This window comes from Oryzias melastigma, linkage group LG11 (genome assembly GCF_002922805.2).
Source record: "Oryzias melastigma strain HK-1 linkage group LG11, ASM292280v2, whole genome shotgun sequence".
NCBI classification, from domain to species: domain Eukaryota; kingdom Metazoa; phylum Chordata; class Actinopteri; order Beloniformes; family Adrianichthyidae; genus Oryzias; species Oryzias melastigma.
This window is the reverse complement of record NC_050522.1, coordinates 7,773,630-7,799,794: the sequence shown is the minus strand read 5'-3', so window position 1 is coordinate 7,799,794 and position 26,165 is coordinate 7,773,630. Positions and strand designations below refer to the sequence as shown.

Below are 26,165 nucleotides of genomic sequence, written 5' to 3'. Positions count from 1 at the left end.
GTCGCTTGGAATTCTTCTTTAATGCGAGACAATATTATGAAATATAAATTATGTACAGTTAAAGTTCAGAGCAGAAAAACACTTCCGTACGCTTTACAAACACTGGAAGGAGAACACTGAATGCATACAGAAAGAGCATCAAAGGCAATGCTAATGTTTTTGTGGCAGTCATACAAAATTTAAACCAAAAAAAACACTCATATGGCTCAATAAGCAGATGTAAATAGTAGAATCAAAAGCAGATTCTGTAACAGTATTAAAGTGGCAAAGCATATCGCACTGCGATGGACGCTGAAATAAAAGTAACTTGATTCGTCTATTGTAGTTCAGAAGAGCGGAAACGGTCCACATGCCGTACTGTAACATTAGTGTTATTAACTGTTGAGAAAAAAAATGAGTTTATGTCCCCTGAGATGCAAGTGTCTAATAACACTCTTGCAAAGGACATGCAGATGAAAAAAATGATGTGAAATTTTGGTAATGGTACACATATATGGGCTTCAATAAAAATATAAATTTACATTTTTGAATCTATTTTTAAATTAAATTATCTTTTCCCTTTTTTTAACAGATAGGGTAACAGACATATCTTCAAAAATATATCACATTTGAACAATTCTACAGAATATTCATCAAGGTACACGTAAACCTGAGGAGCCTCACTTTGTTTTTCTGGAAAGAGATTTGTCATTTCCATTGTTACTGATCTAAGGTCAGTTTTAGCATTTTCCCCTCCAAATAGGGAGGGGTTCATGAATAGAAAATATGATTCAGCTAACGCGACGAGGGAACACGTGTCAACATACAGTATGTTAATTAGGCTGCAAATCTGGGCCTGAGGGCAACATCTTAGTCTCTCCTGAGCATTGTGGGATAAGGGACACTGGGGTGTGTGGTTCAGATGTGTATTTGCGGATGACAGCAGTACGTTCGGATGTTCTTTCCCCTCCGTTCACTGTCCTTCCTCCTCGCGGAGGAACTGGAAGATGGAGGAAAAATCCTTGTTAGCGTAGCCTCGAGAGCACATGACTCTGTAGATCTGGTGGGCCAGGGAACCCAGAGGGATGGGGGTCTTTGTGTTGGTGGCGGTGTTTTGGGCCAAACCGAGATCCTTTTGGAAGCATGGGAGAGAAGCAGAAAGGTAGTTAGAAAAGACCACCTCTCAACAGCTGAAATAAATGTGATTTCCACAGGATCTGAGATCAGGGGATAAAATAAACTGCTGTTAATATTTAGGTTACTTTAAAAACAAACAAAAAATTAATAGAATTTAGTCAATTTAAGTACTAATAGGCATCTCTGAGTTCAGTTTTAAATCTAGGAACTGACAAAAGACCAGATCCAGCCAGTGAGAGCATGTAGATGTTAAATAGAAGAGGCCCCAGGGTGGAGCCTTGGGGAACTCCACATGTAATTTCTTTTGGCTCAGATATTTTATGTTTTCTAAGTACATTTTGAACCAGTTTAGTATTGGCTCAGTTTACCACAGTAGTATAACATGGTTAACTGTATCAAATGGGGAACTGAGATCCAATAAAACTAGCACTGTTATATTTCCACATAATGTCTAATAATACAGTTGCTTTGAAAATTGTTTGCTTAAAACAACAATTGCCTGTTCCAGCTAAAATGTACCCAACACCCAAAGAACAGCAAAAAATAAAAAAAATAATATCATCCTAAATGAGAAAGTAGAACATATTGGATGCAAGAATGATAGTGCACAGAAACGGTCTTTATTTAGGAAAAGCAATGTTAGGAAAAACAAAGCCACTGCTCAGAGTCCCTATAACTACAAGGGAAGGCAGGAAACTGAAGATTTAGTGAGAATATCTTAACAGAAAAGGAAAAAGGAAAATCTTTATTTTAAACATAGTGTGTGAGATTTGTCACTACGTTTACACTGGGCTTGGCAACGCCAGTTTGAGCAACCACTTCCAATGGGAAGTCTGCAGTGCATTTTGGGCTTCCATTTTTGGGCTCTAACTACAACAGCAGTTGAACTTGACCAATCAGGGACTCGGATTTGGTAGTGACGTATGGGTAGGGTCCTTTTCAAAACACAGAAGTACCAACCGTTTGAATCAATCGATGATTAGTCGACTATTAAAATGATTGTTTGTGGCAGCACTACTGAAAAGACAACTACCAATGCAGAACTGTCCATTCCCTGAGGAGCAACAGATGAAATTTCGAGCTAAAAAATGCACAATTTGATTCAACGTTACCACAAAAAAAATCCAAACCATACAAAGGTAGGCTTGAGACAAAGGAAGAGTGGCTGTTCTACCTTTGCCATTAGCGTAGTTCCAAAGCCCCCCTGGTAGTTGTTGGAGGAGGGGACTCCCTCCATCACACCAGGAACCGGATTGTATTTGTCGCTGGACCAGCATCGACCCGACGACATGTTGAGGATCTTTGTCAGCAGCTTGGGGTCGAGACCAAGTCTGGACCAAAGAAGTCAAAGCAAACATCCATTAGTTTTAGAGGTTTGATGACTAAATGTAAACAGAAGTGATGGTGGACCAAACAGGAGCTTTGATAATGTTTTTGGTTCCTCTGAAAGAACAACACAAAGCGGTAAAAAGGTGAATGTCTGGGTCCTGACGTTTCCAGTGACCCCCATTGAACCCCAAGCATGGGGGCGACCATTTTTCAACCGTAATGACTAAAGGCTTTGTAATGCTGGCTAATGCAGTATTGATGTTCGTCCCTTTAACTGTCCTTCATCATCCCTCTTCCAAGAAAGTGGAGGAGGAGAAGCTGCACAGAGGAGCCATAAACTTCACTGTCACATCTTAGCTCCGCCGCCCAGCAAACGACTATCATATGCAAGAGGATCAGCTGCGATGGGAGGGAGCACAAAGCAAAGGAAGACACAAACGCTCGTGGAGATGTAGATGCAGCGACTGTGTCAGTGTGCTTGTGCAGCTTTTGTATATTAACAGTTTTAAGGCCACTGTAAAGCTGACCACATCAAGTCCTGGCTGCTCTAGTTTATTGTTACTTACAGGCCTGTAACTCTATTCTGCTCTCAATATGACGATAAAACCATGATAGGTCCTTAAAGCCAGCAGCCTCCCTCCCTCACACTCTCCACCTGGCTTTCATTCCTCCATTACTACCACTGCTTTATTAGCTGTCTACCAACTAATTAAGAATAGGGATTACAGTTCATTTTAAATTCCCTTTATCTTGTTATTTTAGATGTTTTTTTCATTTCTTATTCTAAAAGGTAGCCCTACTTCTTCTAACCTTCCACTCTCATCATCCACGCTGACACCTCCATGTCTGACGGCTCTTTGGGACATATGTTTGACATCGCGGCATCGCTCCACCCTCCTCTCCACACTTATGCGCCATAAGGAAGCGGCCCCTCCCTGAGTTCTGGGTCAGCAGCTGAAAAGGTTACAGGCTGAGCAACAATAAAGCGCGTCAGAGCGGGCAGATCGTTTGTTATAGCAACCAGAGACGCTGACGGGGAGCTGTTGTCCGCCGTTAACGATAAATCAATGAAGTCCCCCCTCTTGATCCCGTCATACACACACAAACGTTCACGCGCGCTCAGCTGTGAACTGCTAACATAGTGAAGCCGCTCCTCGCCTGCGGTAATTTGCGTGGAGAACGGGACATGTCATGCTTGGACAAGACGGACATGAATTAACAGACATGAGTGGCGGAACAAGTCAGATCCCAGCGAATGAAGGAGATGGAAAGAAAGAGGCGACGGGTGTTTGTCAAACTTTAGCAGGTGGAGTTTATTTGCAGCACTGTTACCACATGTCTGTTTCATCATGATTAGTTTCTCATCTTCATTTGACGCCACAAGAGAGGAAGCCCAACTGGTTCCTCATTAATTATTTCATTAAAGAGCTAACGAGCACACAAACAGACACACGAGCTTTACTGTCGGATTTATAGAGGCAACCGGCGCATTTAACGCCCATGTTTAATCTTCATCACAACATATGCTCACAAGTCATTTAGGCTGCGAGGAGGGCAGGGGAAACGTTTGTTTGTGTGGAAACTGTCTCGTTTAAAGCTGGGACTCGACTGTCGACTTGTGCATGAAATTAACAAAGAAGCAAATATATTGATTCATCCTTCAGGATCAATACCTGCATGCATGAAGAGAGAAAATGCACAATGTAAGCTAAAGTGTTCCTACTCTTCTATTCTCTACATTTTGTTATGCGTTGTGAAATTCACCCGGTTCCTGATTTATTAATTTCTTTTAATCATTGGTTAACTGGACATAAACAATATACAGGTGCAAAGGAAAGAAGTACGAAAAATAAGTGACTGCATTGTATGATAAGTAAATACATGTGGAGAAGAAAAGCCAAACATGCAAAAAGACAATGGCTGCATAAAAGGTTGGGAGTGTGTGTGTGCTTATAATTGACATTCAGAGCCATTCTTTGCACTAAGAGAGCGTCACAGTCTGTTGGAGACGGCTAGAGTCTCCATCTGAGATCAACAAATTAGCTCTATGAACACCACTGCATGTGCACCAGTGTTTGTGAAGCACGGGCAGGTACACCCAAACATCTCCATCAGGCCAAGTCCAGCGTGAGGACATGTAAATGGGGTTTTCCTTTAAATTGGCTGCAAGTTCCTGTTTTTTTTTCTTTTTTTGGTGGTGGACTGTGTCTGCCTGCACAAATACATCTACGAGAGTGTCCACTTTGCATAACAAGCTGAGCTGCAATGCAGCATGGGAGAAATATGGCTCCTTCTAAATGATGGCAGACTTTGTCAAGCAGTCTAAGAAAGCTCCAGAGATTTTGCAGCAGGATGAGGGGAGGAAAAAAGAGGGCACACACACGTATAAAAAGACCCTCATCATCAACATATGACATATAGCATTGTATGAGTTCTCAAAATAAAACAACACCTTACATTTAAGATGGAAGCAGTTTTCTATTGTCCGTGGGTATTGTAAGTGTTCTGTGTGAGAAGCTGCTCGTATTATTTTGAGTAAATGTGTGTGTGAGAGTGCATGTACGCTCGCTTCAAAGAGCTTGTGACAATGTGTAAATCTGTGCTGCTCGCCTAATGCCTCCATATTTCAGAGGCCTAGTGAGGGGATTTATGTGCGACTGCTCATGCCAATTTTCTTCCTCTGTCTCAGCAAAAATAAATTAGTCGCACTTATACAGCTGCACTCCGCAAAGAGCAATTCATTTAAACCAGCCCACTTACAAACTGGAGGCACTCACTATTATAAAACACAAAAATATAATAAACACATCATAACGTAATAGTGATGGCATTAAAAACATCTGATTTTTGAAAAGGGATTATACATAAGTGAATTGGAATACAAACTAGATATATAGCATTAACAGCAATATTGAAAGTGTGAATTCTGTTAGCTGAATGTGGCTGCTAAAGATGCTGAGGCTGTGAAAGCTTGCTAAGATGTTAGCTAAATGCAAATTTAGCCAAAAAAACTGGAAAATATCTAATTTTGACAAAACAACTAGCATAATGCTAATATATTAGCTAGACACCAAATTTGCCTAAAGAACTTGGAAAATGTCTATTTTTGCCAAAACAGCTAGCATAATGTTAATATATCAGCTAAACTCCAAATTTGTCAAAAGAATTGAAAATGTTCAATTTTTTACCAAAACATTTAGCGTATTGCTAGCATATTAGCTAAACTCCAAATCTGCATAAAGAACTTAAAAAAATGTAAATTTTTACCAAAACAGCTAGCATAATGTTAATATATCAGCTAAACTCCAAATTTGTCAAAAGAACTTGGAAAATGTCTATTTTTGCCAAAACAGCTAGCATAGTGCTAAAATATTAGCTAAACTCCAAATTTGCATAAAGAACTTTGAAAAATGTCTATTTTTACCAAAACAACTAGCATAATGCTAATATCTTAGCTAGACTCCAAATTAGCTTGAAGAACTTGGAAAATGTCTATTTTTGTCAAAACGGTTAGCATAAGCTAACATATTAGCAAAACTCCAAATTAGCCTAAAAGAATAGAAAAATATCTTAACTCACCAAAAACAGTTAGCATGTAAATTAAAGTTAAATCCCAAATTACCCTAAAAAACTCAGTAGTCGCTGAACTTTTTGATACGGAAGTTAATACGTTTCAATGTGCACAAAGTTTTTGACAGATTTGAGCAATTTCTCATTCATTTCCTATGTGGCATATTTTGCTCAATGTTTCAAAAACTTCGAAGTTTATGAATACCAAAAGTACAAGCAGTAATGTCCTGAACGAGCTGAACGTTTTGAAAGCAAGATTGCTTAAATTGCTGAAAGCGGGAGTTCTTCATGCCAAAAATGTACAGAAAGAAGCAGAAGAATCACTACAGTGTGAATGCTTACTAAGCATTCATACAAATGAATGCTTATTTCATTTTTTCTTATTCCAGTTTTCAAATTAGGGAAACTTTATCATGAACTTAACAACTTTTTCGCGCTTCAATAATTAAGAAGATTCTTATTAATGAAAATAAACTAATACAACTTCATTTCCCAAAAAGGAAAACAGGGATGAGTGTTTCTACTGGGACTCAAAGATGGTGATGGGTTGCAGGGGTGTGAGAGCACACCAGTCAGCAGATGTAAATCAGGTTGTGTGGCTCCGCCCACTCATCAATCTTGATCCAAAGGAGGCAGCTCTGAATCAGAGTAAAGTGACCTCTTTGCACTTCTGTAAACTACCATGCACACACATACACACCTTTCGCAAACACATTTCAACTTCCATTAAACAAGTAAATAACAATCACTTTTGTTGTGGAAATTCATCTTAAAACCCTAAAAAACTGGATGGCTGAAAGCTTACAATGTTCAAGTTTATGATATTCAAAACCAACTATTTTTTTATACTTTGAAGTATGATTTAACTACAAAGGCTTCATGTACCTGATACCGAGGTTCATCGTTTCTGCAGTCCCAATCATCCCGATCGCAAGCAGCATGTTGTTGCAGATCTTAGCTGCCTTAAGACACAGACCAGAGAAAGAATTAGTACAAATATACACTATAAACCACAACAATGAGATATTGACATTTAGCTCCATAAAAAAACAAGAGCATTCTTGTGTAGATTTCTGGGACTGTATAAAGTAAAGAAATTAGGATTTGTTCGATTGTTTTATAAATACTCTCAGTCAGATGCATCTCCTGATCTGGACACGGATTTTTGATTTATACTGGTGTCCATGGCAGACATCTTCTTCCACATGGATAACACCTCAATGTAAGGCTTGGGTCATCTGGACCCCATAACATAGCACAAGGGTTAAGAGATGACTAATTTGATTTTCATATGTGGATTTACCTGTCCAGTGCCAACCTGTCCACAGTAGACGACATTGGCTCCCATGCAGGTGAGCAGCTCCTGTGCTGCCTCGTATTCTTCCTCCAATCCTCCGACCATGAAGGTTAGTTTAGCCAAACTCGCAGCCCCAACACCTAAACACAACACATGTATTTAAATCTGCAAATCCTAATGACTTTTTTAAAATCAAATACTTAACAGATTTTCATTTTATAAAAGAAATGTAACAAAACTTGTCACTCGTGAAATCAAAAATGAGATTTGCTAAAATATGGGTTTATGAGAGTTTAAGCCATTTCCTCTCGTCTATAAAGTGCACGCCGTGCATGTGAGGCTGGTGTTGGGCCTGACGCGTTAAGTAGTGCCGCTCCAAAGGGACAGACGTATCTTTAAAAGCCGATTGTCGCCATCATCCACCGCACAACCCTCGTGGGAACCTTTGCCTTTTGTCCCGTCACCCCGCTCCGTCGTGTACGCACACACAAACAGCTGTGCCTCAGGCCAGCCTCCCTCACAGGGGTATCGGTGACAGGCGTGAGGGGTAATTAACTTTACACTTTATCATGTTCAATTAGACATCCCTCCCCATGCCGGATGGCTTAAAAAGCATGCCATGTTGTAGGAGGCAAACAACACCCCCCATCCCTCCTGTGGACACACTCTCCACAGAGTCCCCCATGCAGAACGGACCTTTTCAATACGTGGTTGAATAAGGCCAAGTCTGAGCCTCTTATGCAACATGCCTCTCTTCTAAATGCTTTGTAATTGGATTTGAACCTACAACACACAACTAAGTGACTCTTCTGCTTTTGGGCATTGTGTTAACACACTCCTGACGGCCCCAAATCAATAGAGACGTCTGCCTTTATAGACGTTTGATATCAAGTTAATCAAGTGCATCAGAAAAGCAGCACTCGACTGCTTTGTTTCCCCAAGTTTTAAAATATTCCTTTGCAAAGAAAGAAAATAAGGTTCATTTGTTAGGACTTGATAAAGGAAGACTGAAAACCTTATACAATATTTAAAGGGTTAGTTACTTGTTTGAGTTACTTAACAATGGTAACAAAGGAAACTAAAGGTGTATTCAGACTGGTAAAGGTTAACCAAACCCTAAATCAACTTTTTTTGGCTGTTGACCTCTATAAATGGGGCATTAAAAGTGTTGTCTGTTGGCCAAAAAATTCAAATAAACTTGTTTAATTCTTGAAAATATGGTCAAAAACTGGAAAAAACTGTGTGCTGTCCCCTAAAGGTTGAAACGAGGTATCACAGTTAAATTTAGTGATTGATCAAATCATTTAAGTCCCATACCATTTCAGAAGTCTCACATCATGATCTACAACTCCAGTAATGACAACAGTCCTGTTCCCCAGCCACACCGATCTGACTGGATTTTCACATTTCGGCCGTGGGTGGAGTCAGCCGCAAACGTCCCTGTTTGGTTACCCTTTAAAGTCCATTGGTCTTGACAGAGTCTGCTTAATTTGGTCTGGATCGAATCCTGAACCTTGTTTTTGGTCTTTATTCAGACTGAATTTCAATAGGACATTTCTGTTTCGAACCAAAACTTGTAAACAAAAAGCACGACTAAAGATCTTTTCAGTCATTGGGCAGGAATTGCGAGGACGGGGCAAAGCAACAGGATAGTTCACATGTTCAAAGATTATAATTGGGGGATTCATTTAGAACGTCTATATCAACGTCACTTTTTACCACTACTTCGGTGCAGCAGAGGCGTGCTGCAAGGTGGTTACTCAGGAGGTGACAGCTAAGAAGCTACGCTGAAAAGTGTTTATAACTCATAGATTGTCGGGAAAACTGTGAGAAGCAATGTGTATCGTGCTAAAAGCGTTTTTTTTAAAGCCTGCATTCATCTGACCACATTTCAATAAGTTGCTGTGTCCCATCGTCATGGTTGCTACCTTCCTACTCTGTTTACATCCCATAATGTCTGGCCATTTTGGTCCAGTCGTTCCACTGTGAGCACAGTCTATTCAGACAGAAAAAGTCAGAGGATCTCAGTCCGATTGGAATGGAACTGATGGGTCTGAGACTGGTTCCTGGTTCTGGATTGGTTTCACAATGATTCAGATGAAGAAATACTTAGAAATACCATTTGAACTTGTCCTCTATCATCAAAAAATACAACTGGAACATTTAGAAACACCACAAACACAACTATCATCAGAGTGGTTCCTTAATTTGTTTTAATTTACCCATTTTTACAACTGTAAATAGTAGCCCTAACTTTCTTACTTTGATTTTTCTGAACTATAAATTCAAATCTACTGTTTTAATTGAATGATCTTATCAAAATAGAGAAAAAGTAAGAAAATAAAGATCTCTTTAGGGTATCATTAAGGTTGAAGGAAATCCCACTAGCTAATGAAAACCTAATAATGTCTCTGTTAATAATTAAAAGGGAGTTAGCAAAGACAAAAGAGAACACACAGGATTTGTTGTGCAGTTTTAAAGCCCACAAACATAAATATACATATTTACCCTCCCCCTTCTTTAATTGGCTGCGCCGTTGTCAATTATATGATGATGCCGTAGCTCGCATTCGTGTGTGTTTGTCAGTGATGAGCTGTCAGAAGGTCATAATGAAGCCGAACCTCAAGCTGCAGCAGCTGACTGTGGACCAACGCTAGCATCCAGCAGGAAAACATATGGTTCCCACACACTTTATCACATCTTTTTTTTTTCTATTCATTCACATACGGTTCCAGTCTCACCAGTTTAACATCCCCCCTTCCTTTAAACATTTTAAATGTAATACTTACACTCTGAAAGTCTAGTGTGATAATTGTGCAGGTTCATTAGTGGAGATCCCCACTTGGAGAGGAATAAAGAGGAGATTATTGATAATACAGTTGACGTGCTGATCAATACATCTTGCTAAAGAGGGAGTGTAGGAGAGAGCTAGGGAGGAAAACTATCTTCCTCCCTCTGCTTCCCGGCTCCCTCCCTCAAATTAACTAATCACCCATAATAAGCTCTTATGATCTGTAGTGGATTTCTATAAGGAGTGACACCAGCATGATGGAAGATCTTTGGAGATGAAAGAATAAGACATTATTAGCATAATGACAAGTGTGTGGATGTGTGTGTTTGTGAGGGAGTCTTGGGAGTATTACCCCGGGCTGCTGGTGAACTGAAGTGTATTTGTGATTCGCAGGTGTTGTCATTGGGATTTCTGCACCTTCACCGCACCGTATTTCAGATGGGGGGAGCCCCGTTCTTGGGCCGATCCTGTCAGAGACGGATTTAAGTGGAATTCTATAATGAGGCTTTCTGAGAGCCGGTTATGCCTGCTCATCCATCCCAGCGGGAGTGACAGTCCTGGATCGTTAGCTCTGCACAACTACACAACGCCCCCTAGGGGGATGAGACACAGAGCATGCTGGTGTGTGTGTGTGTGTGTGTGTGTGTGTGGAGTTGGGGGTTGTTGTGACAGAGGATACAGGGCAGAGATCAACAAGAAAAAAGTAAAGGAAAGATGACAATATTAAGAAAAAATCAAAGTTTTATCTGCTGGAAAAAAACAAAATTGACAAAACCGTGACGACTTAATGGCAATGACTCGCTTTGGGGGAGAAGCTCCTCCTTCCTCATCAAATTTATGCCAAGAAAGAAGTTTTGGTCACATGTCTTGTCCTCTAATCCCAAATATTTTGAACAAATTCTGAACATTTTCTGTCTTCAATGGAAACCTGAGAAAAACAGGAGGGCCTCATAAATGAAAGGAACTCATTCAATTAAACTTTTCATTTAAGAGGCACTCTGATGTTTTTAATATGTTCTAGTGGCATTTTTCTGATGGTGGATGACATGTTTTTTTTTTTCAAAAATTAAGCAAAACTTGGATTTCTGAGTAGGATGGGGTATCGCCAATAATTTCCAGAATTGATTTGATTAAATTTTTTTTTTATTCTTTCGATTCACTTAATTCAATTTGATTCCATTTTAAGTTTACATATATAGACACATTTGTTTAGAAATACATTAATAAATGTAGACATTTAGGCTGTGATTGTTACACTTTTTCTATTAGCCTACAAACCGACCCCGACCCCACAGAGAAGAAAACAGTTATGTGGCCCTCACAAGAAAGAATTTGGGGACCCCTGATTTAGACCACAAATGGTTACTTTAAAAAATATTTCTTTAAAAGAGTTTAGAAATTTAGTCATCAATGTATGTTTAGGTTGACTATGCGTTAGCATTAGCCGCTTTATGGGAAATCCTACTATACGTTAGCATCAAGTAAGTAGACTTCAGCTCTAGGTTTTAGATCGATCTCTACTTTTATGGATTGATTATTGATCTATTAAGCTTAGATTGATTAATCCATTTGATCAACTCAGTATTTATTTATTTATATTGTTGTGAATCAGGAATAGACAAAAAAATGCAGTTCGAAAAAGAAATGTCCAGGGGAGGGTGGCACAAGCTCCCTGGCTCAAAACTGTGCAGCTGGATAGCTCTGATATTGCTCATCATTTTTGTTACACTCATAATGTTAGGTTGGGGGTGTGAGCGGCTGTAAGTTAGCAGTGGAGAGCGTAAACAGATAGGTGACAGGAAGTGGGGGTGGGATTGCATTTTTTTAAATTTTGCCTAATAACACATAACCATAATTAAAAGACCGACGGGAACACTTTTACAATAAATCAAAAGATGATCGGAGTGTCTTTAACATTAGAAAAGCACCACACAAAGAAAGGTTTTTGTCATCAAATGTGAAGATTGCGCCTTTACACAATTAGCTGCAACCGTCATTGTATTAGTCTAGTAGAGTGCTTTAGAGCATGTGCTCCACAGCAGACCTCAGTGAGAGCCGAATCCACAAACATAAGAGAAACCGATGACTTGAAAGCAAAGGAACACCGAGGAACAACTTTGGTTTGGTTTGTTTGTAGTGAACACCAAGTTCATTAGCACGTCTTCCACTGCATACAGACGATTCAACCAAAGCATTTCATGACAGCTGTATAACCTTTGAAAGCCTAGCTCCCTCTAAAGTGGCGAGCATGTGTGTGTGTGCGTATCACAGACAGGTGCACATACAGAGCTGGCCGCCAACACGACGTCAGTGGGAGCTTCAGAGGCTGCCTCAAAGTTACGAGCCGCGTGTAAACCAGGAGCCATTTTTTTTTTTTTTTTATTAGCGACAGGTTTAAATTAAACTACATTTGTGGATATGAGGGTACACAAACTACAAATACACACATGTGGTGTAAACCGAGTGTTTGGCAGGGAGTGACGCAGTTGTCGTCTGTCACACAAAGTTTGGAAAAACTAGTGAAGAAAACAACACCTATTAGTGTCATTAAAGCTCCATGAAGCAGATTTCCTTAATGTAGAATTTAAACACCACATTTTAAATTAAAAAAAGCTGTACAGTAAGTGTAGGCAAAATAAAAATGTTGCTTTAAAATGAAGAGATGGAGAAAGAGTTTCAAGTCCAATGACTGAGAAACTGCGAGGACAGGATGTTTACAGGCCAACAACATAGTATCATGGTGCCCACCATTGTAATTACACTTAAGAGCAGATCTTTTTCTCAAACAAGTTTAAACGACAAGCAGTTCCCATAAAAAGCACCACGGATGGAGTAAATACGTGAAATGGGAGGATCGTGTGCGTTAACCAAAAACGCTAAAATACATCAGCATCAGAAATCAGCAAGATTTTTTTGCCAAGTTTACTAATGGTTTTCCTTTGTGTTAAAAACAGACTCTTTATCGGCTGCACTTTACGAGCAAAGAGCCATGAGAACCAACTGCAGCACATAAATACTCCATGAGAACCTCCAGGGAGTAGGCCGCAGAAGACTTTTGGGTTTTGTGGATTAAAGAAAAAAAACAAAAAAATAGGTTTAGAATAAATTATAGATAACGTTACTATGACTGAAGGTATTTCCAATGTCTTAGTATTGACCAGCAGGTCAGCTCTCATAATCATCACTAATATTATCATCATCAGTAAGGGCTCTGTTCCAGAAGCAGAGCGGTTGGTCAATGAGAAGGACGTGAGCCACAATCAATTCTTTCCTTGGTCCAGTGAGACTCAAGTTCATAATCTCCACCAATTAGACTGACTCACAAACACACACTTTAATGCTAATAATAATATTAATTCATTTTTGATGGACAGGGTTTTTTGCATGACTCATACACCAGCTGACTGTTTATCTGCACACAGCAGGTGACATAAGGGCAGAGTTGTAAGAACCAGCCCCCCAGCTGCTGTGGGTCCACCTCCATCTGGAGCCCAGGCCAAACCCCCCTACATTACTGCCTCCTCCACATCGCCCTTTCTGGCCACTTTACCGCAGTACAACCCCCCCTCCATTTCTGTCACCCAAACCCGTCAGTGAAAGGCTTGTTATGCTAATCTTGTTTTAAGACAAGTGATGGCCTCTTGTACCGGCCGGCCACAAAAGACCGCGACAGTACCCCCCCGCCTGTCCAACGGTATCCTTTAGCTCAGTGTTTAACTCGGCTAATCAGCATGCGGGCTTCCAGGCTGAGCTTTTTAAAGAATTAGACTATCAGACAGGATTAGGCAGCATCCAGTTCAGCAGCTCAGTGCATGTGTTGACAGAAACATTCAAAAAGATGTGTCCAGAGTGAGATTCCAGTTGCTCCTGGTACAAACATCACAGTTATTCATCCTCTTTGCTATAACTCTCAATTCTGACAACCGGCGATGTAAATTTGTCCTTTCTAGAAGACATTTCTAAACCTAAATATATCCCAACCACTGCACACATCTGGATTAACTCCTGTTAGTATCTAGAGGACATTTGAACCTTTTCAACAAACACCAAATGTGAAGGGGCGGGGCTCTGGGAATTGTAGAAAAAAAATGATTGGATCTACTTTTTATTTGTCATTATTAATTTATTTAATCACAATGTAACCTGCTTTTATACTTCTTTGTACTTTTTAAGAATTAACTTATTTTAATTTGAACATTTATTTATTTTTTAATCCATTTTATCTATTACTTCTACATTTTACACTTGTTTTCAAGTGTCTTCTCACTCTTGGCTGGGTGTTGGGGCTGCTGGAGTCATGGCCCTGCTTGTCCTTTGGTCTCTCTTGTTCTGGGTCTTCTGGGATGCCAGGTCTTGTGTACCCACTTGGGGGCATTGGGGTCTTTGGGGCAGGAGGTGCTGGGGGGATGATACTTGTGTTGTTTGGATGCTGACACCCCAGCCAACAGGTGGACAAGGTGGACAGAGCCTTCAGGGTACTGCTTGCTTTACCTTTTCTTATATTGATTTGTATTTTGTTTCTTTCTTATTATTGATTATTATTATTATGAGGGGTTTATCTTATTGCATGTGTGGGGAATGGTGTTTTAGTATTTTTATATAAGCCATCTTGAATCAAATCAATCCAGTCTCTGGTAAATAGAATCAATTCACTTCTGGAATTTATTATCTATACCCAGCTCTAAGTGATAGATCGCAATAAATGGTATCTTAAAATGTTGTTTATCATAGCAAACAATAGTAAAGAAAAAAATATATGGAGTAAAAGGCTAAAAAAAAATCCTTCCAATCACAGTGATTCAGACAGAAAATAATAAAAGTTGACACTACTTTTAACTAAAACAAACAAACCAAAGTTACTTATTCACTAATCTAATAACCACAGAATTATCTCCACTTTAAACGTCAGAGATTAGTGTAAATCTCATTTGGCAAGGTAATACGAGTAAAGAAGGGTCTGACTTTACACCCTGCTCATGGATACTGTAGTATATATAGATAGAGTTTCTAAAGGGTAAAGTTTATGGTAAATAAACTCCCACTCTGATCATCTTTTGATCGATTTTAAAGTGTTCCTAGTGGTCTTTCAATGCTGTTTTTAGCCAATATATATATATTTTTTTTCTAGTACAATGTTTCTATAGAGAAAAAGTAGTTTGTTAGAAATTTGTGTCTGAGTTGTCGGCAGAACTGTTGGCACAAAGCAACTCCCACCCCTGTTCCCGTCACCCATTACTTATACACACTACCGCTACCTTAACGCCTCTTACACCCCTAACCTAACATTACTGCTGCAAAGAAAATGGCGAGCAATATTTGATCTGTCTAGACTTACAGTTTTGATCCAGATTCCAGCTCTGACGAGGAAAACCAGAATGTTCATGGATCTAATCGTCTACAAGTGGATGCATCAGATTGGAGTAGAGCAGGTAGCTTAAGGGAGTGTATTTTCCGAATAAAAAATAAAAATCAATGTTATTTAAACTACATTGGATCGCAACAATTTAATTGTAAAAATTCCCAGTAAGGTAATTTTAAACTAAATATTTTTTAGGGCTTGGTTGATTAAATCGATGATCTGATCTGCTTAATAGATCGATAATCGATCCATAAAAGTGAGGTCGATCTAACCCATAATGCTGAAGTCTGCTAGATTGACGCTAATGTATAATGGGATTACCCACTGGGTGGCTAATGCTAACTCTGAGTTTATAATCTCACAGGCATGAACTTTTCAAACTCTTTTAAAGAAACATTTTTTAAAGTAACCATTTGTGGTCTAAAAACAGTTTTTTGCTCATACTTTATTCTTCTGGAATAAGTTGTAATGCTATAGCATGATCGCCACCTAGTGGCCAAACTGAAACTTCCTCCAGGAGAAGCAGAACAATTGTTGGAGCTTCTCTGTTTGAGAATCCATGTAATAATGTATAGTATTAACAAACTCATTGTCATTTCACTAATAAATTTGACAGTACGCAATCTGTATCAGATTAACATGAAAATCTTCAAAACATAACAAAACAAAAGAATAAAAAAAAATTTAATTGGAATCAAATCAATCCGGTGAATCAAATCGACTTAATTCTGGGAATTATTGGTCATAATAATTTTAAAATGTGTTCCACATAATAAGGACCAGACGAACACAGAAACACCGAAAACACAATTTTCCTCTGAGTGGGTCTTTAAAAACAAAAAAAGAAAAAAATAAAATAAAAAGAAAAAAAATGAAAAGACAATTACTCTTCATAAATAAATAATGCTTCTTTTTTGCAACAGTAATTAAACAAGATTTTTATTTATGGAATTAAAACAAATATTTTGAATCAACTCAGGATCTTTCTTTCTTATTTTTTTCCTTAAGTTTAAATAAAAAATACATGTTCTTACCCAGCACTATAAAAAAAAAAGAAATAAATAATAAATGTTTTTGTTCAATTATTCAAGCATATAATTAACGTAATTTTACCAAGTTTAAATTCAATTTTTTAAATCTAAATTTAGGTTAGATAACAGTGGTAAACCGTGCTTGTTTTTAATTAACAAAGCCCAGATGTTGTTGGCACAAATGTCCTCATCACTCAGCAGTGCAACACATTGGCAGCGTTGACTGACAAATCGTCTGGTGCCAGCCTTAGGTGGAACAAGCTCCTACAGGCCCCACAATGACGTTCAAACTGTCAGAAAATGACACATTGCAACACCGAAGCCGAGTTGATGTGGTTGGAGCATGACTGGCAGGGTGCTAAGGCTCAGCCTAAATAGCTACTTAGCTCAGGACGATAACAGCTCACAAACAGGCAAGATTAGTGCGAGTGCTTATGGGCTCCCACAGCGGCTCGAGCCTCTTTAGCTTTCATTTGCACAGACGGTCGACTTTCCCAGCTCTGGGAATAACACAATGAAAGGTTTTAGGGCCTTTTTAAAGCCACCGTGCGTTAGCAGTGTGACAGCCCACCACGGGCACAGACACAAAAACTGGCATTCTGGGTAATTACTGCTAACGACCCCGCCGCTCGTTAGCCAGTTCTCCTATTTTTGCCATTGCTGTGCCAACACCCCGAGCGCGTGACATCAGAGCGCGTTTTGTTGTGGGTCAGCTTTGCATGCGGACGTTTTTAATGACAGCAGACAGCGGTGGAAGCGTGTGTGCACATGCGAGCAGCCTGAAGAACTTCCAGCCAGCAACACTGAGGGAGTTGGACCCTGAATGAATGTGTGAGCACCCAGCTCATGCACTGCTGCTGGTCAAAAGGGATGAAAATAGGGATGCAATGGTTCACTTTCCCCACAACTCAGTTCAAACCTCAATTTTTGGGATTTGTTTAAATTCTGATTTGTGTATTACAAAACAACAACAGAAAAACCAAAAAAATCTGATTTTTTTTCTTTTCTTTTTTATTTAATTTGTTAATAAACAAGTAAAAATGAAGAAAAACCTTTCAGTTTGCTTGTAGTGACCCTGGTGTAATTCAGAGGTACCCAAAAATGTCCTTGTGAGGGCCACATACCTGTTTTCTCCTCTGATGGGGGGCCAGGGTCAGTTTGAAGGCTATCAGGAAAAGTGTTAAAACTCAAACATATATGGTTTTCCAGAAAGCCAAATTTTAAATAATTAATTTCTGTAATCTTTACAGAAAAATAATGCTAAAATATTTTTAAAAATTAAGCTAACAGACAGTAAGGGTGTGCCAAAATATCGATTTTGCGAAATATTGTGATATTTAGTCCTGTAATTGATTCTCCGTGGGTTTTCACCAACTATCAATCTTTTTATTTGTTTGAAGAGGCTGTAAAATGTTATATTTTTCATCTTTTGGTGAGAAGTTCTTTCGAAGGTAGATAGGTGTTTTAAGACTGGCTGTCCCAAACACCATTGTAACTGGCAGCTACTTGACTTGTTTAATTTTTGTTCTGTTGTTTACAACAATTTTGCACTAAGTAGTGGTACTGCTGTTCATGTTTACTATTGTTAACAGAGAATTTTACAAATAATTCAAATTCAATTGGTGTCAGTGCTTGTCAAAGACATAATATTACTGATTTCAGCAATGTTGCATAAAAGTGTCTTTAATTTGTTGCACAAATTAAGACAAGTTGTTAACTTTGATTGTGTTCAAGCTAAAAAAATAATTGTTGATATATTTTTCAAAAAAATAGTTTTTTTTATATAATGTAAGTTATTAGAGGTTTTTTTTTTTTTTTTTTTTTTTTTACCAATTATCAGAGTATCACAATATCATTGACATTGTGAGCCACGTATCGCATCGTATCGTGAGGTACCCAGCAATTCCCAGCCCTAATAAACAGCTCAGACTGCAGAAGGGTGGAATAAAAAGTCACGTTCTATGTGGGTCTTAATCGGCCAGATTGATGAAAAAAAAAGAAGAAAAAAAACCAAAAAAACATGCATTTGGGGGGGTCGGGCCAAATGTGGAGAAGGGCCGGATGTGGCCCACGGGCCGTAGTTTGGGGAATCCCTGTCATAATGTAATAAAACAATAAATCCTTCTTATTTGCTTGCACTTTAAACGTAAACGATTCACTTTCCCCGTGATTTGGTTAAAATGTGTAACATACGGTTCGGTTTTAAACCAAGAATTCCCCAGTGACACAATCATGGTTTTCTTTTCCCTTTGATTAAGCCTTTAACGAAAAAAAAAAGATCATGACTTTGTCATTCAGATTCCAGGGTTGCATGCCAAACCCTTTGACGCACACAACATAGCCACATGTGGGTCAAACACACCACCTTACACAAAAGGGATTTATTTTATCATCAAAACCAAATTAGCATCAAAAATAGGAACAGATCAGTGTATAAAGAGGAAGGATCAGAGCGTGTCTGTTCCTTCTGTAAAATCCTTAAAACACATGAGGACGTTCACACAGGAGCTCGTTTCACTGCAAAAAGTAAACACACCAGAAAAAAAAAACAACACATTTTTTTTAAGTTTTTTAAAAGCAAAATCATTTTGAAAAATCTTTTTTACCCCGTTGGCTGATATTATTGCTTATTTAAAGAAAACCTGTCAATAGGGTAAGAATTGTTTGACATATTTCTAAGAGGTGGCATGCTTTTGCAGTGTATGATTTCACTTTCCTTTTTAGTATTTTTGTTTTAGATAGTGCTAACAGCAATGACTTTGCAGATACTAAAAGAAGATCAGAATCTGCTGTTCAACACATTTATCCACACAAACCACAGAATTATGACAGTACCCTGTTTGAATAGGGTGCCATCTCCTGGTGGGTGCAAAGGAATCCTCAGGAATCCTCATTTCCACAAAAAACGTGCAGGGAGTGGAGGGGGTGCAGATCTACTTTTTGTTTTTGAGTCACACAGGAATTCCCCTTTATGTTTCTACACATTAAAGACCAAATGAATGTTTTTGTTATATTTTCAAGATAAATATTTTGATTTTTTTGGACATCTACAACTGAAATGGCATCAGATTTCAATTTAAACATTTTTTAATAGTATTATTTAAGCAATTTCAGATGAAAGCAGAGTTCCTGAGGTGGCTGGACAAGGCAGGTAAATCATTGGTCATCTCAGGCCAGTAAAAGAGGCTTAGCTAATAGACAGCAAAGGAAGAACCTTCACACACAAGCCCGCTCTGTCTGTAGTATGTAAACAGTGTACGTGCGAGGGGAGAGAAACAGACTTAAAGCTCTGATCTCCTGAACTGCAGTCAGTCTATTCTGCAGACGCCAGCTGGTAAACATACAAAAATGGTTTCAGTCTGTGTTTGTATGGAAGACGGCAGGAAGTACAGCGTGTCTCGAGCATGAATCAAAGACAGAGCAATAAAAAAGTGACAATAAACTACTGTATGATCTGAGAACTCAGTTTGATAAGTAGGAGAATCAGGACCCAGAAAGCCTGAGCTGCAAACTTGATCCCGGAGTGTGGATGAAAAACAGAAGGACGGAGAGAGAAAAGGAGACGGACAGTTTTACTGCCATGTATCTCCTTCATGTCTTATCTCCCTCCGCTTGTCTCCTGCTTTCCATGTGAGGGCAGCTTCTCTCTTCTTTATGGCTCTTTATCTGACATGAAAGGCACTAACACGGGATACCCGCCATTACGGCTCCATCAACATGAAAAGCCCTGACATGAGATTCTCCACTGTGGGCTCAGCCCATTAAGAACGACTGGTGATCCTGTGCTCTGTCAAAGAAGCCGTCATAAGTAGACTGCAGCGACATAATGAGGATTTAAAACCTTAACCTTGCCTTGAAGACCTCTGGGCAAAAGCAGCGCTGAAAAGCTCACGAGGGCACCTACTGGCTGGCCCGCTCGGTAATTACAACGCATGTCCAACCACCAACCCAAAAGTCCAATAGTTTGGAAATACTAAAGAGAAAAAGGCAGTTCGGCCCCAGAGCTGAAGGGTCACAGACCTGACATGCTATAGTTAGGTTTATTATAATGAAGAAACTTTTCGTCAAAGTTTCTGTTCACTTTTTTGTCCTTTAGTTCTTTACTCCTGATCAGAGAACAATTAAATCTTAAATAAAAGGTATTTGTTGCTTTATTCCAAACACTTGAGACTGATATCATTTTCATATTTGTCATTGTCTCTAAATTGAGCAAAAATTAGCAAATCAGTGAAAATTGCTCATCCGTTTAAGTCAAGTTTAATGAGCCTTGCAAAAAAAAAAAAAAAAAAAATTTGTTATATTTTGCTTAAATCTGGCAGTTTGTCTGCAGTCTTTTTTAAGTTGATCCAGATGGAACAAAAGCTGGAGAAATCTTTGGTATTTTTGTTATCAGTATTATCAGAAATGTCAGACCCTTTTTGCCGGCTGTGGAGTGGTGGGAGCTTAGCAGAAGTTAAAGGAGCCAAACCATTAAAAATCTACTTTGTGAGCTTTTAACTGTATCATACTGTTCATTCGTCGCCATAATCCGGTCACACATTTCTAAGTAATCCTCTAAAACAGGGGTGTCAAACTCAATCGCACCTCAAACACACCTTAGGTCGCGGGTCGAAAAGGATAAACATATATTGAACACACTAAAATTAAATTTTTCAAACTTTAAAAAGATAACTTTTTAATATGACTATGAATAAAAACTGGTAAGAATATTATTACAGATTATTACGGGACATTTTATTTTATTTTTATTTATAGCAATGCTCTGCTCTGACAGCAACATCCCTATTCTAATTGGGCTAGCGGCTATCAGCAAAAAAAAAAAAAAATGTATGTCTTCCAATTGTGTCCTGTCTTCAATAAATTCCAGCTCAAACAGGTGTTTGTTACTTTAGACGCAGGGCTCCTTTAAGGCCCGTCCACACTGTGCAGTCGTGCAGACGGTATGAAGGCTCTAGGATGATGTCACCCACACACAGCAGCAGGCGGAGCTTCAGGAATCGAGTCGTTTTTACCTCCAGGTAGGAAAAAACCCAAGAAAAATGACTAACATTGAATAAATACGTTGTTTTTTAGTGTTCCAAATGATATATGATCATATAAATGGATATAGTTCACTTTGAAAGGCTTAAGAAAATTATGTTAGGGCCCCTTTAAATTAAAAAATATACATTTCAAATTTAGAAAAGAAATGTAAATTGCTTATTGTAAATTTGCAATAAATTTGATTTTTTTTAATCAACTGGTGCAAAGACGGTATGTATTAGAGCACACTAAATGTGACTAAAAACTAAAACTGATAGGAGAAAATGTGATTTTTAATAACATGTTGCAGCTTTAGGAGTCATTTCCTTAGAGCTGTCAAGTCACCTTAGTAACACATATTTTGGATTTTTCTTGACTCATGCAGCATATTTGCATTTAATTATTGTGGTAACGGAGTAAGATCAGATGTGTAAATCTAAGGGTTCAAAGGTGTGAATGGAAAGTGACAAATCAAAGATTTAAACATTTCATTATTGCAATAGAAACATTAGTTTCAGCTTTATACATACAATGAAGCAAAAAAAATATTAGCCACAGATTCTGAAAGTTTTTCTTCTTCAAAAGAAAAGTTTGGTCTAATGTTGATCTTAGTGAACTTCAACCGTGAGAAAAAAATGTAAAAAAATAAAAAAAAATAAAAAAAATCAAGAAATCTGGATGTCTGTATAAAAGACACCTGTCCACACTCTTAAACAGTCGGTCTGCAACCTCGCCACCATGACCGAGACCAAAGAGCTGTCAAAGTACACCTGGGGCAAGATCGTAGAGCTGAACAAGGATTGGGAAAATGTCATGTGGTCAGATGACTTGCTGTGTTTGAAGGTGGACGAACGCTAAGCTGCATCTCAAGAACACCACTGTGAAGCATGCGGGAGGTGACATCATGCTTTGGAGCTGTTTTTCTGCAAAGTGGGCATGATGACTGATCCGTATTAAGGAGAGGATGATGAGAGGGGCCATGTATGGTGAGATTAGGGGCTAAATTTCCTGTCATCTGTGAGAACATTGAGGATGAAACACGGCTGGAGCTTCCAGCAGGACAGAGATCCCAAACCCATTGCCCATGCAACAAAGGAGTGGCTACATAAAAAGCATTTAAAGGTTCTGGAGGGTTCCAGCTCGTCTCTGGACATCAATCCAGAATCTGTAAAGAAAGTTAAAAGTCTGTTTGCCAGCACCAGCCAGAGAACATTACAGCTCTTGAGAAGATCTACATGGAAGAATGGACCAGAACTGCAGATATAGTGCAAACCTAATGAAGATGTACAGAAAATACTTCTTACATTACATTACAAAGTTTTGAGGTGAACTTTGTTTTTTTATGCTCCAATGTAAAAAAAAAAAAAAAAAAAAGCTTAAAAAATTAAACAATGAGGTTTCCTGGATTCTCTTTTGACATTCAGCTTCTCATAGTATAAGAGCATCTATGATGAATAATACAGGCTAAACTTAGCTTTTTAAGTGAAAAAACTTGAAAATATGTGGCTGACAAAGAAAAAAAAAAAAAAAAAATCTGTTAAATTACATGTCAAACAGCAAACGAGTAAATATAGTCTCGACTGAGGTGTTTTTGCGTTTTCTGTCTACATTGAATTGAAAACTCTTTATACTTTTATCATTTAAAAACTCTTAAATTGCAGCTATAATCTGTATTAACTATGGCAGAAAATTCAAAAGTCGCTGAGAGAGTGACGCTGTGTTGTTGTGTGACACGACTTGAATTAGGTCATGCGTTGAACCTTTTATTTATGACAAAAAAGGTAATTAATCATTTTTTTTCCATTGTAAACAATAGGAAAAAAAGCACAGAAAATGGGCAAAAAGCAACAAAAAAGCAGTCAACAAAAAATATGGCAACCCAGCTCACCCTCCCCCGTCTAACTTACAGGTCCCAAACCAACAGGTGAGTTATAATCACACAAAAAAAAAATGTCTCCGCCCACAAACATGTGACCCACCAGGTCACATATGACCGCAAACAATACTATAGTTAATCCATGGCTCCTATATAATCCTTTGTTGAAGAATATTTAAACAGTAAAGAATTGCTTAAGTTCATTAGCAACATTTTACATCACAAATTTACATAGAAATACAACCAACAGAAAAGCAAACGTCTCTTTAAGTGACGTTCCTTTTTCATAGGTCGGCGTGCTTACCTCCCGAGACCGGAGCATCCATAAAAACAGCCCCCATCTTCTCTGCAGCTTTGGCCATTTCTTTGGATACAGCAGGATCGATAGTGGAGGAGTCGATCAACAGCGTCCCCTTCTTTACTTTCCTAAAAAAGTAAAAAAAAAAATCAGACAGGAGGCGAAAGCTCAGAAAACATTGGTTTGGCTTCAAATAAAAATGTTGAACAAGTCACACTCACTTTAGAATGCCATTTGGGCCTGTGTAGACTTCTATGACATTAGGACTAGATGGCAGCATTGTGATGATGCGATCTGCTCTGTCTGCCACATCTGCAGGTGAGTCCACAACCTGAACATTCACAAACCCCATTTTTACAAGAATGGTAAAAAAGTTTTCATACATGTAGCTGCTATGAAAGAGGCGATACTGAATATTGAATTCCAGGCAGCACCGTACCTGTGCACCAATGTCCTGCAGCTCTTTACAAGATTCCGGGAAGACATCAGTGGCAATAACAGGATAACCGTTCTTTAGCAGGTTTGTGGCCATGGGGCTGCCCATGTTTCCCAAGCCTATAAACCCCACTGGTGTCTTTGAGGCCATTGATCGCAGTGACACTAATGGAAAGAAGAAAAACAGTCAGATTAAGAGAGTCACTGGAAACTAGAATAGAAGCATGTCTACCAAAACAATGGGATTAAGCTGGGATAAAGAAACTAAAACCAAAAGCTTGGCGAGGACGTGGTTTACTCTTAACTATACGTAAGCAATACTGCTACATAAACTCATGTAATATTCAGCGTTTTCATTTTTTTATGCTAATGTGAAAGAATTCCCAGTAGTCTTTTAATTATGCAAAAAAAAAATCAATGACATAGTTTCTGCAGAGCAGCAGAAATTCATTAGAAATTCCCCTTTGAATTGTGGGTGCGACTGTTACTGAGAGCTCTCTGTTTACATGTTCTCCCGCTACCTTACAGCCCCTCATATTACTGTAATGGAGAGAAAAATGCGGCAAGATAACCTCATAAATACATGGAATCTGGGGTTCCAGCAGTGTTTGTGGCTTTATTAAAATTGACCTTCAACCTTATAAAGCCAAAGTTGGAAGCTACTGTCTTAAAATATACACAAATTAAATCAAAACAGTCAGACAAACAGCATTTTTTAAATCTGCTCCTGAATTACAATGAATTAAATAAAGAAATGCTATTTTAAGATTATTTTTTTGTGTGTCAATATATTCTACGATTTTCATCCAAGTGGGACTTTAAAAATCACCATCTTGTTAAATTTGTGACTAACTAGCATCTACTAAGAAAGATCACAAATAAATAAACTCGATCGGACTTTGAATAACATTATTGAATGTAAGATTTTAAGCTTTTTATCGTCTCAAAACACAAACATTTTCACTAATATCTGTCATCATGTCCTTGTTTGAGCTCTCATTTCTCACTAGTTTATGGTAAATTTACCAAACAAATCACTATTTAATGTTGTTTTTATGACCAAAGCCATTTCTTTAATTAAAGGATAGAAAAAAATGTTTCCGACAAACTGTCAGTAATGCCAAAAATGCTAAGAAAGAAAAAATGTATTGAAAACAGGTTTGCATTGACTTATGGAAATTATTATATTTATTTCATTTTATTCTAAAAATTAAAAAAAAAAGTTAAATTATGGTTTATAAGCCATCATACAGGTGATATCTCAGTATGTGTTAATTACAGAAAAAGTTGCAAAAGTACCATATTTTTTATTTTATTTTTTTATATTGTTTAATTCTAGTTTATTCAAGTTTCCTCAACCCAGTACCTACATGTAGCTTTTATAATTTTTAAAGTGTGCTTATTTATTTATTTTTTTTTTGCTTATTTATTTTGTATATATTTATTTGCATATTTGTGAAAAAAAGAGCATTTTTGCTAACTACTGGAAGCATTAAAAGATAAAAAATAAAAAATTACGAAAAAGTCAACATGAAGAAAAACAAGCTAAAAGCAAAAGCTAATGGAGACGCTATTTATTTATGTATTTATTGCATGTGTGATACATGCAGGTTTATTACAGGAACACTGAGTCTCCCCAGAGGGAACAAGTATGTTCAGACTTTCTTCAGAGGGCTAACAATCTAGCTAACAAGTATGCAGAACTCCCACTTGTAGTTGCTATTAAACTCACTAGCACGCGGCAGGAGGGGAAGCGGCTCGGGAATATAAACAAAATACGTTACCAAAGGCAAAGTCGGCATGCTTATTCCACCTTAGCCATATATTTCGAGACCCTCTAAACAACGCGGCCATGCTTCTCTCCCCTTGACCTCACAGTACTGAGACAGCTGTCAACCAGGAAAGCCACACTCAACTTCCATGATTAACGGCACTTTCGACCAATCACAGCAGGACATTAGCGTGAAGAACCAATAGGAGGGGAGCAGGGGCGGGACATCCTTTGATCTCACTTTAAAGTGCCCTATAACCTTCCCTCTTA

The 26,165-nt window shown here is 38.3% G+C and overlaps 1 protein-coding gene across 1 annotated transcript; it reads right to left on the bottom strand.

The window, feature by feature from the left end:
* On the bottom strand, window positions 1-26,132 carry hibadha (3-hydroxyisobutyrate dehydrogenase a). Its single transcript, XM_024260416.2, has 8 exons — window positions 25,909-26,132; window positions 24,129-24,289; window positions 23,911-24,020; window positions 23,696-23,817; window positions 7,319-7,452; window positions 6,901-6,977; window positions 2,291-2,447; window positions 1-1,111 (listed from the first exon to the last, which is right to left on the bottom strand). The coding sequence occupies exons 1-8, from the start codon at window positions 25,976-25,978 to the stop codon at window positions 953-955; spliced, it is 990 nt and encodes a 329-aa protein (XP_024116184.1). The 5' UTR covers window positions 25,979-26,132; the 3' UTR covers window positions 1-952.
* Between the last annotated feature and the right edge of the window lie 33 nt (window positions 26,133-26,165).

Bases quoted from the DNA above. Each gene is read 5' to 3' on its own strand.
- hibadha (XM_024260416.2), bottom strand. From the start codon at position 25,978: ATGGCCGCGTTGTTTAGAGGGTCTCGAAATATATGGCTAAGGTGGAAT. The intron at 6,978-7,318 runs GTAAATCCACAT...CTGTGTCTTAAG, and splicing joins GACAGGTTGGCACTGGACAG to GCAGCTAAGATCTGCAACAA. The intron at 2,448-6,900 runs GTACATGAAGCC...TCTTTGGTCCAG, and splicing joins ACGATGAACCTCGGTATCAG to ACTTGGTCTCGACCCCAAGC.